The sequence below is a fragment of the Dreissena polymorpha genome, chromosome 2 (genome assembly GCF_020536995.1).
Source record: "Dreissena polymorpha isolate Duluth1 chromosome 2, UMN_Dpol_1.0, whole genome shotgun sequence".
Classification (NCBI taxonomy): Eukaryota; Metazoa; Mollusca; class Bivalvia; order Myida; family Dreissenidae; genus Dreissena; species Dreissena polymorpha.
In genome coordinates, this window is record NC_068356.1 from 62689797 (window position 1) to 62706196 (window position 16400).

The 16400-nt window shown below is 34.6% G+C and overlaps 2 protein-coding genes across 3 annotated transcripts; both read right to left on the reverse strand.

Annotated features, from left to right (window-relative positions):
• Positions 1-601: 601 nt before the first annotated feature.
• On the reverse strand, positions 602-12173 carry LOC127867307 (leucine-rich melanocyte differentiation-associated protein-like). Its single transcript, XM_052408372.1, has 6 exons — positions 12106-12173; positions 7783-7934; positions 6470-6609; positions 4299-4419; positions 3842-3938; positions 602-3343 (listed from the first exon to the last, which is right to left on the reverse strand). The coding sequence occupies exons 2-6, from the start codon at positions 7902-7904 to the stop codon at positions 3311-3313; spliced, it is 513 nt and encodes a 170-aa protein (XP_052264332.1). The 5' UTR covers positions 7905-7934; positions 12106-12173; the 3' UTR covers positions 602-3310.
• Positions 12174-14753: 2580 nt separating this feature from the next.
• On the reverse strand, positions 14754-16380 carry LOC127870404 (uncharacterized). 2 transcript variants are annotated; one of them, XR_008044799.1, is made up of 3 exons: positions 16326-16380; positions 15898-15981; positions 14754-15448 (listed from the first exon to the last, which is right to left on the reverse strand). XR_008044799.1 is itself a non-coding variant. In XM_052413011.1 (2 exons), the coding sequence occupies exons 1-2, from the start codon at positions 16018-16020 to the stop codon at positions 15092-15094; spliced, it is 480 nt and encodes a 159-aa protein (XP_052268971.1). In that variant the 5' UTR covers positions 16021-16306; the 3' UTR covers positions 14754-15091. The 2 variants fall into 2 exon arrangements, 1 of the variants encoding a protein (XP_052268971.1); XM_052413011.1 differs by lacking the exon at positions 16326-16380 and having other exon boundaries at positions 15898-16306.
• Between the last annotated feature and the right edge of the window lie 20 nt (positions 16381-16400).

The following is a 16400-nucleotide window of genomic DNA, read 5'->3' on the forward strand; positions in this document are numbered from 1 at the left end:
TATTCAAACACAGCCTTAAACGATTTCTCGACAAATACTTTTATATAGATATCACATGATTAACAATATGAATTGTGTCCATTTAACAACAGAACGGCAGAAGCACACCGTAAAAAAAACATATATACCGGCAAGGTATGCACAAAAATGTCGAAAATTTCGATTAACACAACACACGCAATTATTATGTTCATTTAATACATTTGAAAAAAAAGGAAAATGGTTATACATATAACTGTAGATATTTAAAAACTAAAAAGAAGTATTCATAGACTTTACAACAAAAAGAATCCTGTTCGAATTAATGCCTGAATACAATGATTAACGACCATATGTGAGGTGATTTTTTTTTTCAACAAAACCACTTAAGAAACACATGTCTGTTTATATATATGTACAGGGTAATAACACGTGTACTAATAAACAGACTCCAACAAATAACCATCACATTCTGTAAAATATAACACTGTCAATATCAAGTTGTTGTTATGGCTGGAATTACTTTACAAACGTTTGATCTGTGTTAACTGGTAATTATAATCTTTTTCAAATTCAATACCATAAACAGTACATACCAACCAATATTGATACAGTATTTAAAAAGTATTTATCGTGCCTTGTAAACAAAATTGCGACAACAACCATAGCCAAAAGACAATTTAAGTGGTAATCGATTATCTAGTAATGACATATTTCCTATTCATGTAAGCTAATACAAAGCATGAATGAATTTATTTGTTATTATACCATGCACATACATGTATTACCGTACGTTATTGGTTTTCAATTGCACTGTGTTAATAAATAACAAGAACACATGTATACAATATTCTATTTTTGATAAGTATATGATGTATACATGTGTTGAGTCATGCAAGCGGAGTTAAGTCATGTAAGCGGTCCAATAAGCTAAAAAAAATACAGACGAACATATTTTCGAAACAAGAGCTGTCACCATAGGATGACTTATGCCCCCTGTAAACGCTTGATAGAAGTTATGAGCTTTTTTCGAAACCTAAACGCAGATTTCGAAACCTAAACACGGACCCTAAGTTCAAGGTCAATGTCACTGGGGTCAAAATTTTTGTGCGTATGGAAAGGCCTTGTCCATATACACATGCATACCAAATATGAAGGTTATATCTGAAGGGACATGGAAGTAATGAGCATTTTTCGAAACCTAAACGCAGATTTCGAAACTTAAACGCGGACCCTAAGTTCTACGTCAAGGTCACAGGGGTCAAAATTTGTGTGCGTATGGAAAGGCCTTGTCCATATACACATGCATACCAAATATGAAGGTTATATCTCAAGGGACATAGAAGTTATGAGCATTTTTCGAAACCTAAACACAGATTTCGAAACCTAAACGCGGACCCTAAGTTCAACTTCAAGGTCAAAAGTACGCAAACTTTAACATAGATTTATCAATAATATGCATATTCTAAGTATAAAAGAGGCCATAATTCTGTCAAAATGCTTGATACAGTTGTCTGCTCTTGTTTATAGGTTGGGGTCATGATGGTTAACAAGTATGCAAAATATGAAAGCAATATATCAAGGGACATTGAAAATATTTGGGGTAGTACGCAAACTTTAACATTTGCTGCATATTCTAAGTGGAAAAGGGGCCATAATTATATAAAAAAAATGCTTGATAGAGTTGTCTGCTCTTGTTTATAGGTTGGGGTCATATTGGTAAACAAGAATGCAAAATATGAAAGCAATATGTCAAGGGACAATGAAAATAATTGGGGTAGTACGAAAACTTTAACATTTGCACGCTAACGCTAACGGAAACGCCGACGCCGGGGTGAGTAGGATAGCTCCACTATATATATTTCATATATAATAGTCGATCTAAAAATAGCAGGTAGTTAGGTGGACTTTTCTGAGAATCAATACCCCTTTTTGGCACATTAACATCTAAAAATAATTAAGGTATATTACTCTAAAAGTATAACAAATAATAAATTACTGAAAATGTGTGTTCAGACATGACTACAATGTACATGGACCAATTGTCAAGTCATGGATTTTTTAAACATAACAGAATTATTTCTGTATGTCACTTATAAAAACACAAAATCTATACGTTCAATGTCATGTTTAAAAAAAAAGAATGATCATTATTTGAGATAAAATGATTATTTACATTAAACAGACACACACTCAATTGAACGATTAACAACTAATTTGCATAAAAAACTTTATCCAAAACTTAACAGCCGTTAGCATAATTTGCCGTTAAATTTTCAGCAACTCATCTTTGGCAGTAAACTGTTTAGCAAAAATCATAGAAGCAAAATCAACACAACTAAAGAACCCTTTAAGTAAATACAATGGATCTTATTAAAGGCAAGTTGCCAATACATGCAGGTCAATCTTCTCCGCCAGCTGTCTTTAAAAATATATCTTTAAAAAGTATTTTCAATTCTTCTAAAATCAAACCCCCGAGATATAATCACGTATACTTTGAAAAATGACAAACACAATGCATGTGTTCTTCCGCATCAAATAATTCAACGACTAGGAATGTGATGTACAAGTGCGATTACTTAATCAATTTGATAAATGTGCATACTAAAATAATTTTATTATTTCTGACGTTTATGGAAGCTTCTATTGCATCAATGAAACGTCGAATCACAAAACAAGAAATCTAAATTATACAATAATAAATAAGTCTGCATTGAAACGGTCCAATAATGCAAAGCAGTGGATGTTTATACCGTCAACAGCATCCTTACATAATATTGCCACATAAAAAAAAAAAAATCGTTTTCCAATGTAAATATCAATAAACTACCCTTTGGTTGTATGCAAATCACAACAAAAGAACTGCAACGGTAAAAAGTTGGTCTAAGTAAAACGATATATGGATATAGTAGCATTTAGTTACAATTTTTAGAACATCAACAAGCAACTTCGGGAAGTTAATTAATTAAACGCCGTGTTAACAAGCATGTGTGTTTTACATTAAGTTGAACGCAAGATATGATTTCAAATAAGAATGACAAATGGAAATGGCACATCAAGCAGTACAATGTTAAATCCTAGGGTGTGATAACTGTATTATTTGAAGACCTTGTGCATCTTCACTGCGACAGTTTAAAATTAGTTTTAATTTCTAGCAACCGGAAGGTCATGGGTTCTAGGCCATGGAAACGGACTCGAGAGCGTTTCAATAAGCCTGAGGCTTTCGATGCAATCGAGCTAAAATAAATTAGTCTAAACTATGTCGTCAATTTGATAGTAATTCCATCTTCAATAACTGCACTGTATGCTGGTTTGTACAGAAGTTTTTCATCTAAGATGGATTGGCTGCCTTTTTCTTTCGGACCTGAAATAGTTTATGTATAAAACAAAAGTAAAAAAATATTCATCTGTCAAAGAATACAAATTTAATTTAAAATATATCAGTGTGCAACGACATAAATGTCGCTCACCTGGATAATTAAAACAATACACCAAAACGAAACTCGTACATACTTAATTGTGTCTGTTGAGTTTAACATACCAATTCACATTTTTAACACCAAGATTGATTGCTTGATTGTGTCAGAACATAACTACCCGCATGAGAACTAAAATTACTTTGCTCTAAGTTTTACCGAGTTAATTTGATTAAATTTACGGACAATGGTCCTCCTTTCAGGTAAAAAAAACAACAAACAAATGAATTTACTTCAGAGAGCTTGGACTTGAAAATGATATCAGTGAAAATAACGCAATAGATAAAAGTATTACTGAAATCCCGATGACAATATTAAATAGACTACCACAAAACAGCGCTCATGTGTCTCGTGAAAAGGTTGAATTAACAAAAACAACAGCATACCGGTCTGTACACCCTCTCTGCCTCACTTCGCTCCTTGTCATCGATTTTCGTATCATCCAACATCTGAAGCTTTGGAAGCCGACTGATCACAAAATGCCTGCAAACCAATAATATTAATGCTATGTGTGTAGTACTTTTCTAGGGTCTTTAACCACAAGGGTACCGCTCTGCATGAATTTCATTTGTTTTGTTTAAAGAAAGTCTTCTCTAAACAAAAACTAAATCAAAACTTATATCATACCCACACAATATCAAGAGGACGCCTTATCCAATGACCAAGGACTTAAACGGTAAAAACCATTACGCGTGAGAGGAAACGAAATCGCATTTAATTTTGAGGTCAACAGGTCCAAGGCAAAGGTCAAGAGGTGATATCTCATGTATTTATTGTTTAAAATATCACTTATGAGTTCTTTCATTCATCAATCAGTCATTTAACTGTATGGCTATAAAATACCTGTAGTCTGTGTATTGTTCGAATGTCCCGTTATTGAAATAACTGGGTGCTGCAGGATTGTTCATCATTGACAGGTACCGCAGATTGGTACACTTCTTCGAAATGGTAGATATAAAAACACCTGCAAAAGAGTATGCTGTTTATCTTTATCACCTGTTAAAAAGTAAGTGCCTTTTAAGCAGTTAATGTAAAAACGTCTGTAACGAGAAATGTGCCACATACACTGATGCCTCCACAACAGATATTTGGAAACAAACACACTTACTATATATTCTACCATGGACAAAAGACAAGGGAACATAATTCAGCCAAAACTGGTCGCTGAAAAAATCCTTTCTGAAAAATCATATACACAATTGGGTCATTAAGCTGTGCAACGTTTAGCATAATCTGGCCAGGATGTATAGGTGCCGAAAACTAAATACTGAGACTATATTTTCCATAATTCTGACAAAAATTGTTGCTGTCAACTTCTTTACAAGCATCTTCATAAAGAGGTCGTTCAACTTTTAGAGTTTGAGCGAACTTTAAGCAGTAGTAAATGATCAGTTGAAAACACTAGCTTCAGGACGTTAAAACCCAGGAAATGGCCATAATTCTTCCAAAAATCGTTGCAACCCAAATTCCTAGTGTTAATGCTCATCTACACATTACTGTCGTTCTACTGTGTAAGTTTGAGCCAAATCCAGCCAATTGTTACGTAGAAGTTGAAATTACAAGATTCAGGACATACGCCGTACAAATGATCAGACAGATTTACAACTGCAATTATCAATCCCTCCCCCTAAACAAGGGCTGGTTGTAAAACATGCATGCCCCCCTATATGGGCTATAAGTTGTAGTAGCAGCTATTGTGTGAATACGTTTTTTGTCACTGTGAACGGTGGTGGTGGTGGTTATTGATACAATGCATTACAAAAATGCAGTTAGCCTTACATTTGGTGGTGGTGGTGGTGGTGGTGGTGGTGGTGGTGGTGGTGGTGGTGGTGGTGGTGGTGGTGGTGGTGGTGGTGGTGGTGGTTATTGATACAATGCATTACAAAAATGCAGTTAGCCTTACATTTGGTGGTGGTGGTGGTGGTGGTGGTGGTGGTGGTGGTGGTGGTGGTGGTGGTGGTGGTGGTGGTGGTGGTGGTGGTTATTGATACAATGCATTACAAAAATGCAGTTAGCCTTACATTTGGTGGTGGTGGTGGTGGTGGTGGTGGTGGTGGTGGTGGTGGTGGTGGTGGTGGTGGTGGTGGTGGTGGTGGTGGTGGTGCTGGTGGTGGTGGTGGTTGATACAATGCATTACAAAAATGCAGTTAGCCTTACATTTGGTAAAATTTAAATATATTACAAGGGAGGCAAATGCTGTAACAAAAAGAACATGCATAAACGGTAGTTGTTATTGCAGTTGTTTCCCCTGTATATAAGAAAGATATAATGGTGTATTACCTCCCCTGTCCTGCTTATATTTATATTAATCAACAAAATTAAACATTAACACAATATTTAATATACAAAATATACAAAAAATTCTCATATTCTGATAATATTTTTACTGATCCACTGTATTTTACTAAAAGGATGATGTTTAATTGGACTGATAATTATAGATTTATGATTACAGACCAGTTGCTTCAGTAATATTTGTTCAGAGTGTGTCCTGTTGGCCGCGTATGCATTCTTGAGTTATCATTCAAAAACCATTTTCCTATTTCGGGTCACCATGACCTTGACCTTTGACCTAGTGACCTCAAAATCAATAGGGGTCATCTGCGAGTCATGATCAATGTACCTATTAAGTTTCATGATCCTAGGCCCAAGCTTTCTTGAGTTATCGTCTGACAACCACCTGGTGGACGGACCGACCGACAGACAGACAGACCGACATGAGCAAAGCAATATACCCCCTCTTCTTCGAAGGGGGGCATAAAAAGGTGTCTTTGAAACAGTTGATGTCAAGCAGCTTCAAAACATATGCAAACAGTTGATTTCAAAACACCTGTACAAAATACCAGCATTTTGTTCCTCCCATGTTTGACATCAATATAGATTGAAATTGGGTACTTTTTACTTTTATTTAAACATAAACACTTTAATTTTACTAACTTTTACTTTTCAATCTAAAGCTGTTGCTGAAACACACAATTTTTATTTGTTCGGCGTTGGTGAAAAATGAAACTTACTAAGGTTCTGTATTTTGTTGTGGTTCAACCATAAGGTGTGCAGATGAGGCATGTCAGGGAACTGTGTGTGAGATGTGACACAATTATGGTCCAACACAAGTGATTGTAGTTTGGTGTACGCCAACAAGAAACGTAAATCACTGGATAACGGTTAAAGACAAATGCACATATTTTCATCAAAACATCACTTTGAGAATTTCTGTATAATATATTGTATAATATTTTAAGTTTAAAATAAATACTAGCTACAACATCAAGACATACTATTAAAAATCAGATTAAAACTCTACAATCTCTAGAATTGCAAAAACATGTTTTAACGCTTTGTTCAACAATTTCCTTTATCTATCTTGTTAAACAATGCCATTATGGCAATCTTTATGTTACAGATTATCATATTAAGGAGAGCAGCAACACATCTCCTCTAAATAAATACTTGGAAATCCAGAATTGTGATCATAAAGAGTTTAATCTGCAGTAATAACAGCTGATGGTTAAAGAAATCATGAACTAAAAAAAAACAACAGCCTTACACAATTTGAAATGTAGAGTGATACATTAAAAAACTTTTGCGAGATATTTAAGTAAATAACCCTTTTTTATCTTGCAAATCATATAGAAAAGTATAACCACGGCGTACTAGAAAACTCAAAACAAACTCGGGAGGGGTACAGGTGAAAATTGATTTCATCTTACCTGAATGTAATTTTAAACCAAATATCTACATTTAAACAATTTTTATGTACTATTAAGTTGCTTTTGTTATTATTTCATTTACCTTTTTATATTAAATACCCTTTACAAATCTCATTTAACCTTGTGAGCTGAGGGCCATGGAATAAAATTCAATTTGGCTAGATGTTCAGAGTACATGTATAAAGTACTATTTCTAATGAAATGTTATTTGGATGTTTGCTGTCTACTAGTTTAAGTCCCATATATATATATATAAACAAAAAGGCTGCTTATCAAACTTGCATAAGCAAGAAATGACTCTTGAGCAAATGAAGTGAGAAGACTACATTCCTTCCCAGCATACAGTATATTTTCAATGCGTACAAAGCACTCTTGAACATAAATATAATTATCTACAAACAAAAGAGTTTTCTTTGTTAATCCACTTGCTTTTACATGCCACCCTGCAAAAAGTCGGAAAATCAACTTCATCTACAAAAATATTGTCATAAATTTCATAATCTATTGTGAGACTTCAGAAGCTATTTATAAAATTTAGTAGTCATTTGCTATTTTGCTACAGGTTACTCAATCATAGGTCTTGTCTATGCAGTGTCATACCACACACAAAAGGATACGAGATTCTGTTATAGGAAAGATCTAGTTCTTCAACCAACTGAGCAGTACGGTCCACTATGTCCTCTGGTATCTCGGTTAGCTTCTGATGAGCCAAGTTTTGTCTCCTGGTCATTTCTTCCATCTTGACACATGGGCTTCAATGCAAAATTATCTGAAAAAAGTAATATTGGTGTTGATATTGTGTCTTTGCTGCTTAATGCATCATTCCACTCATTTACTGAAATTATGGCTAGCCTTAAAGGACAGAACAGAGCTTCAACTCAATGTGTGATGTGAACTATTGCTCAGCAAAAGCTGTCAACAATGATATTATAGTGAGTCAAAATAAGTAAATGTATATTTGACTTCCCACTCCTCCCTGTCTAGGCTGCACACATTTTGTCATCAGAGACAGGCTATGAACAAACTTAGTAGAGACCACTTTATGATGTTACATGCCAAGTATTTAACCTCCAGGTGTTGGTCATTGTTTTAAAGCAGAATATTTTCATTATTTTGCTACACTACACTATATAAATCATACAGCCCTGGGAAATTAATCTGGACTAGTTAAAATTTACAGGAATGTAAATTTTATAGCTAAGTTTTAGTGCTAAGTATTTTATAAGCAGATTAAGCAATCTTTTTTAAATCTCAAAATCAACATGTAAGAGAGTATTTCTTAGTTTTTTCTTAATAGTAGAAAAATGGCTTGAACATTCTAGTGATACATCCTGGTTTTTTCATCTACAAGCCAATGTAAAAAACAACATGTGTTTAATGTGCGTATGCGTACATTGTATGTATGAGGGCAGTAAATGGGGTCATTAAAAGTGGGTAATTTTCCTTTGTGCAGGAGTATTTTCCTGACATTTATATAATGAAAGTAATTGTTAACAAATAAGAGTTGAAATGATACTTCTCTTAACAAAGATGTTAAAATGACCTTACTACATGAATTGACGGTGCTATATGCCGTCTTCTGCATATGTGAATAGAGTTATAATGTGTTTCAAATATCAGTACAAACAAAGATCTAAAAAAAACATGTCATGGGAGAATATTCAAACAGTCAATTTATATTGTTAAACGAGATTTGTTTCTATTTCCTTAAAATGTTTACAAGTTACTTTTTTTTTTCGCATTTCAGATATCTTTATACAACAAAATGTGTTGAGTTATGTACAAAAATCAATAATATAAATAATGTGCCTATTGACCACATTTGTTTTTGTAAAATAAGAGGTTGAAAGAAAAATAATTAAGATCTGCTCTATTGTAGAAGACAAACGAAAATGGCAAGCACGCTAGTCGAGTTTCATTAAAGGGGCCTTTTCACGTTTTGGTAAATTGACAAAATAAAAAATAAACGTTTCAGATTGGTAAATTTTCATTGTAGTTATGATATTTGTGAGGAAACAGTAATACTGAACATTTAATTACCATGATCTAAGATTTCCATTATATTCATCTTTTGACGATTAAACAACCTGAAAATTACAAAGAGTTTCAACGTGAAACGATTGAATAATTTGGAGAGTTCTGTTGTTGTCGTTATATTTTGGGATACTACAAGGATTGCTTATATGAAGTATACAATACATCACTCATTGTATGAGCAGGGATGGCCGAGTGGTCTAAGCTATAGTCTTTTAAACCAGGGGTCAGTGGTTCGAGCCCAGATGAGGGTTACTTTTTTCTTTCTTTAATTTTATTCTTGTTTATTTACAGGAGCTTTTTAGATCCCATCTTTACATTTATCAATATAAAGCATTTAATGACAAACTCTAATATATGCCAAAATCTGTGAAAAGGCCCCTTTAAGGGATTTCTTGTATTCATGCGCGTGCTATTGATATCCAGCGCGCAGGGTCACATTTCATTGTGACTCAATTTGTTTAAATTGCAATTGTTTAACTATATAAATGGCCTTTTGGAAAATTGCTGCTGTCAACTTCAAGAAAACAACTGTCTGTATGTATGTGATGAGGCAAATTGTATTAAACTTTCATTTAAAGCGTTACAATACACAAAATAAATAGAACGTTCGGTAAATACTGCTGTCTCGCTAACCAGTATGGCTCAATAGACAAAATAATTATTTTATCCTACACTGTAAATTGTAAGTATTCAGCAGTTTTGGACTGCACATATCAGGCATGGATTTACCGGGGGCACGAGGGGCGTTAAAGCCTTCTTTTTTTCTTGTAAGTGTTTTGTTTTTGTGAAAGAAAATTGGCCAGATGTACCGATTTACCCGATTTCCGACCGAAGACATGCCCCTTCCAACCTTACTGCCTACTATCCACAGGGGGTCACCTGTTGTACCTTAAGACTCGATTATCACCGTCGCAAGAATCTCTTTAATGCGATATGCTCTCTTTTCGGCAGATATTTTAAGCGTCTGGGTAACATAAAGCATCTGTCATCTACACTAAATAAGCGTCTGGATGATCTTGAACCTTGTTTTGATGTCAAGTATACCAATTAACACTGTATTGTCAGATGTAATAAACATGGGAACATTAGATATGGAGACTTTTCTTGCAGAATATAATACATCGTATCACGGCATTGTCTCCATAACAATGAAGCGAAAGGCAACAACACTGGATCGATTTTTTGGTCTATTTAACATACCAAAAAACACAGAGTCTGATTCTGAGCCAAAGTTGTCGAATCTAAGGTAAGAATTTATTTTTAAAAATGTATTATAATGCGTTTATTGCGCTAAGTTTATTCGGTATGTTTTAATTGTTAAACTCTAAAGTATTGAAATATAGGAACAAAAAGATTGAGCTTAAATTTATTAACAAATTTCTTTATACTAATAGTACAATAAATAAAGCCCATACAATGATATACATTGTATGCCTTTTCCGCTCTGTATACACCTTGTAAATATTATTTCATTAAAATTGAATTTTATCAACTGTTTTGTGCACTTTTTTTCAGCTTTTGCATTTTTAACTTATAACATTCACATTTTATCATGCTCTGATAAAATATGGTAATTAAAATATTGATCAGACCAACAGTATTTATGTATATTTTGAAATTAAATGTTTGCATAGTTAATTCAACTGAATTTTACATTTCTATATACTCTCTATTTTTTGATTTTCAGAACTCGTCATGAAGATGACTGTTTGAGTCCACCTACCAGTTCAGTGTGGTTAAATTTAGCTGCCAGCCCCCTACCATTTGGAGCCACAGTGTATTCATTACTTGTTGTACAGTCGAATGTCAACTACAATTTTAAATAGAAATTAATCATCTTTAACAGACAGCGTTTTATATTTACTTCTTTATGTTGAAATCTATATTAAGTGTAAATGTATTGATATTTGACCGTTCATTGTACACTGACTTATTGTGGCCGCCGCCCCCCCCCCCCCCCCCCCCGCATTTGTTTTATGGAACAAATTGTGTGCCCCCCCCCAGTTATGTCCGCTCTAGAACCGGCCCTGCATATTAACAATAACAGAAATAGCTTATTTTTTGTTTAGCTGAAATAATTCGCGTTCAGAATAAATCTGAACGCTGAAACTCCAGTCTGCAAAAACCATAACGAAAAATAAATACAATACTATTATATCAATATGCTTAAAATTGCAAAATAACATTACCAACTCATAAAGTTTTAGTTTATTTGTCCATTTTTACCTCAAATAGCGTCGATTTGAAGCTAAAAGGCATAATTTGTTTCAGTTAAACTTCTGCTTAAATCGCAATACAATCACTGACCTCTCGCCATGTTATGAAATATTTAAATATTAACCAATCAGAAGAAGGCATTACAGTGTAATAGGCTGCGTTATCGATTAAAATCTACCTGCCGTATACAGCGGGCACAGCGATTGGAATTGAAAATGTGAGTAGTGTGTTAATTTAAATTGGTCAGGCGTGCAAAATTGAAAGAGTCATTACATAATTCTTACGGAACATTATTGAGAAATGAATTATCTACACAGGTATGTAAATATTATTGCAATCCGTTGATATTTACTGTCTGATATCGGGGCTTGAATGTTGCGCACCAAATTCCTTGCGCATCAATAAAGACAAAGAAGGAAAACTCTCACTATTAAAAAGATAGAGTGGACTATTGACGCCAAGAGTCTGCCAAAGCAAAAATCATCAAATTTGAAAAGACTCTTAGGCGGCAATTTATATTGACTAATTTTTTGTGAAGTACCAAACTTATTTTGCAAAACACGATTAAGTACGACAAATACAAATGATCTTCAAGCTTTGAATCATAAACAATTGTCCATAACATATGACAACTTACTGACGTTTACAATATAAAATAATAATAATACAAAAAAAGAAAGCCTTACAATTAATAGAGCTTTCAATTGTTTACATTTGAAGTTCGTCCCCCATTTTGGACAGTCACATGATCTATGTCAATCGCACATTCTCGGCCCTTTCCGTCAAACATCGGATAAGTACCTCGAAGGACAATCGCACATTCTCGGCCCTTTCCGTCAAACATCGGATAAGTCCGATTATGATAATCTGCGAGGGGTACCGAATGCCTCGAAGGAGATAGTATGAATACACATTTCGGAAGCGGTATTGCGGTCTACCTACGCGGGCCTACGCGAATCAAAATTACATAGTAAAAACAAACATGGCCCGTTTTGCGAGTTGTTTACATTTTGCAAAGATGAAAATGGGGATTTTCTATGTTCTGAAGCCAGAGCAAGTTCAAACTCTACAGGAATTATGGACGCCGTCGTTGTTATTGTTTTTGTTGTTGTAACATTCTTAGAATGGTATCACGTGGGCGGACTACTTTCAACCCGTATTTCTCCCGAGTCCGATTATGATAATCTGCGAGGGGTACCGAATGGATCTATGTTTAGGTTGTTGTTGTTCTTGTCAATATAAATCGATTAAACGGTTGCAGATCAGTAAATCTGCCATTTTCATTTCTGACAAACAAGAGAAAAAATTCTGGTACATCAAATTTATCGGAAATCTTCCATAAGATGTTTATATAAAATTAAGTAATGGTTATGCGGACAGTTAAGATTGGCAGGCAAGACATATCCAATAAATAATTTGGATTGGAAAACATTATAAAAAATAGGTATACATTGACAGTGTATAGAATTTCGACATTTCGGTTTATAAATTGAAAGAATCAGATATAAGGGCTGCAGTTGTAATTGCATGATGAGTCATAACGAAAATATGTTCAAGACACAGTCAGAGAATGTTTTCTGCCATATTGCATGCACAATTCATTAGTAAGCATTCCTGGCTCTGAGCGCCATTTTTGCAAGATCCTTGAATGTTTCGACCATGCATATGAAATTAACGGTTTAGTGAAACGGTGCGCATACGAAATTCTTCTATGTTTTGTGTTGCCCCAGGATAAAGAATAATGAAATGGTGTTTGGTTTATTTTCATGTGTTTTTACGTATGATGTTAGAAAATCAGCTCCATCCCCGACCTCTTCAGTCCGCGACCAATGCCCAAAGAATAAATAAATGCAGTTGTTTCATTCCCCAGCTTGTATACATACCATTTTGGGCATTTTTTTCTAGTTAAATACAAAATAAACTGTAAGTATGGCTTTACTAAATGGGAGGAAACTCAAAATCAGTTTTCATTGGCATATGTCAAAGTTACCATTCATGTTACCTAAAAAGTTGCGTTGACTGGACAACAGGACCATGAATAATAATTAATACAGTTTGTATACATTTTTCAATGTATTGAAATCTGTTAAAAAAATAAACACCATTAATAGCGGGTGCATTTTATTAACAAAACAACACCAACACTGCACTGCAGAAACTATAAAATTCTATATGCACGGGAGTTGTCTTAAGTGGACGGGTTAGAGAGACCGTTATGGATACGCGGTTGGCGTGCGACAATAGCAGGCAAGCCCATTTATTCGCGGAAAACTATTTTGGATTCATCCTTCCTAAGCTTTATTTAATGGATTTAATGAATTTATTAATAGTAAAAAATGCAAACATTCTTCCTGTACATTTCCTCAATCGATAATTAAGACGGAAGCTTAAAATGCATAAAAAAACATTATATTAAAGTCGTCAGTCAATATAAAAATGTGTAACAAACATAAGCCGATAAACGATATTGCTTTCTTGATATCAAGCGCCATTGATTTGTAAAATTGTATTCATATCCGTTTTCTTTTGCAAAATAAACATGTTAACTCATTCACCATGTGAGTTATCTATGTACAAAGTTAGCAAACCTTAATAGACCGGGATATTCACGATTGAACAGAATGATGTACTGTGGATAAGAATTCGCTGTTGTTTCCGATCGGTTTATTAAAATAATTGACAAACTACGGTACTGATTTTAAATGACTTGTTCACAGATTGTCGTATTTTCGAATAACTATGTCATTAAATATATTTACTAACGAATCTATATTTTTTAAGTAGTCTTTACTAATTATAAAAGCAAAATAGCAATATTGTCGTCACCACAATTTGAGCACGGGTCCTATGGAAACAAAAGAGAACGCGGTACCACTGCGCCAAGCAGTCTTCCATTTCGTGTCCGTGAGACAATACCGCTATATTGATACTCGATGTATTTTCCAAATTATCGATAAAACGCGTTAATCGTTAAAAAACTTAAAACATGTTATTAATCAAGAGCGATATTACGCCTGTTTAAACATAATGCATACATTCTTTTGTTATTTTTAGTGACATTTATATAACTATGGTATATTAATGATCCAGTTAACTTTGCAAAGTTTTTCATGTCTGTAACAATACACATGAATTGTCAGAGAGACAAACAAACAGACGGACGGACGTACGGACTGATAGACATGCATAGCTACAGACATAACTACAGACAAACAGTGAGACGGACGGACGTAACGACAGACAGACAGATGAACTGACGGACGGTCGGTCAGAAATACTGACAGACAGACATACGCACAGACATACAGACAGACAGACACACACACAGACAGACAGACAGACAGACAGGTTAATTCCGGTTTAGAGCTTTTACATAATAGGATTGCATTAGATACTGTAATGAAACAAAATGAGCTGGTAAAAAGGATGGTGACGATCTTCATTGAACAACTTTAATAAAGTAAACTAGGACTTCTAACATTGATGCCTTAAAATTAAATCTTTATAGCAACATTGAGAGTGAAGTTTTTCAATATCTGTCAAAATATTCGTCACAAATGCTAAAGTTTGACACAACAAGGCAGCTGATGGACTTCAAGCCTGAGTACGGTAGATGTGTTGATATTGCCTTTCTACTTAATGTTTTACAAGAGACAAGTTGGTGTCTGACACTTATTTACTCAACAGTGCTTCTGTAATTTCCCCGAAAACACGTTCCGAAATAATCCTCGCATAAGGCAAATGCGTATTTCTCCTATCATCAATTACACGTTCTTCTATTGCAGAATCTGTTGTTTCTTCCGTCCTGTCGAACGATGGTACATTCTCAGTGCCCATGTTGTTGTCATCAATAACAGGCGATACGTTAGGTCCTGCAGACAGGTCATTGAGACTGATGATTCTGTTTTCCGAAGAAGTGTCTGCCGTATCGACGCTTTGGTCAATATTCACTTCTTCTGAGTTATTATGTGACTCTTGCATTTCAATTGAATCCGGATTATTCCAATCAATGTATTCACTTGAATTGCCCTAAAAAATAGAGTAAATAGATATGTACAGCAGTTTATCAAATATGTTTACACACGTTCATTGCCAAAATATCAAATGTATGATTATTCAACGTGAATGAAATTTTTCACGGCGTGTGAAATAATAATTAAGATAATTTAACTAATATGCTGCTTGGAACCTAGTTATTTTCATGAATATTTTCGAACAGTAAATGTGGCTGAACGTCTTTTTGAAGATATCGCAAACACATGTACTCAAGATCGCCATGGCGTAGTGGATATGGTGTCCGCCTAGCGATCGGGAGGTCATGGGTTCGAACCCCACTGGGAGCGTTCCTCTGATCTCCCTCAAAGACACCAAGTACTGGTTATAGTCCCAGGAAACGGACTCGAGAGCGTTTATATAAGCCTACGGCTTTCGATGCAATCGAGCTAAAATAAATAGGTTTAAACTAAACATGTACTTACAGCGAGAATTTCATGTTCGGTGTAATTAACACCGATTCTTCCCGGAAGGACCGGCGGATTATTTATTTCCTCTTGGTCTGTTTCCTGCGAAATAATTTGAGACCGACTTAAAAAAGTAAACATTCAGAAATATAACATTTGAAGATATTTCGGCTACTAGGTAATGCATAATATTGAACGAATTATATACACAGACACTGAACATTACATGCAAACATAATGTAAAACGCACTGGATATGCGATTTATGTATGGGATTGTTACTTGAAAACAGTGAACAAAGAATTCAACAATCAAACAATAATCAGACTGTAACGCCTTTTAAACACACATTGTAAATGACAATACACTACTCACTACTGTCAACATCATTATTACTATTGCTATATCCCTGAACTAACTTTTCCAACCAACAACTGTCTACCATACCTGAGAAATGAATCCGTCACATTCATGAGTAAAGTCACCAGTCTCTAGAAAAACAGCCCAGCATGTTGATTTCTA

Coding starts and splice junctions, on each gene's coding strand:
- LOC127867307 (XM_052408372.1), bottom strand. CDS start 7,904: ATGGAAGAAATGACCAGGAGACAAAACTTGGCTCATCAGAAGCTAACC. Junction 6,610..7,782: donor CTTTCCTATAACAGAATCTC/GTATCCTTTTGT, acceptor ACCGTTATCCAG/TGATTTACGTTTCTTGTTGG. Junction 3,939..4,298: donor GAACAATACACAGACTACAG/GTATTTTATAGC, acceptor ATTGGTTTGCAG/GCATTTTGTGATCAGTCGGC.
- LOC127870404 (XM_052413011.1), bottom strand. CDS start 16,020: ATGTTTACTTTTTTAAGTCGGTCTCAAATTATTTCGCAGGAAACAGAC. Junction 15,449..15,897: donor CCGAACATGAAATTCTCGCT/GTAAGTACATGT, acceptor TCTATTTTTTAG/GGCAATTCAAGTGAATACAT.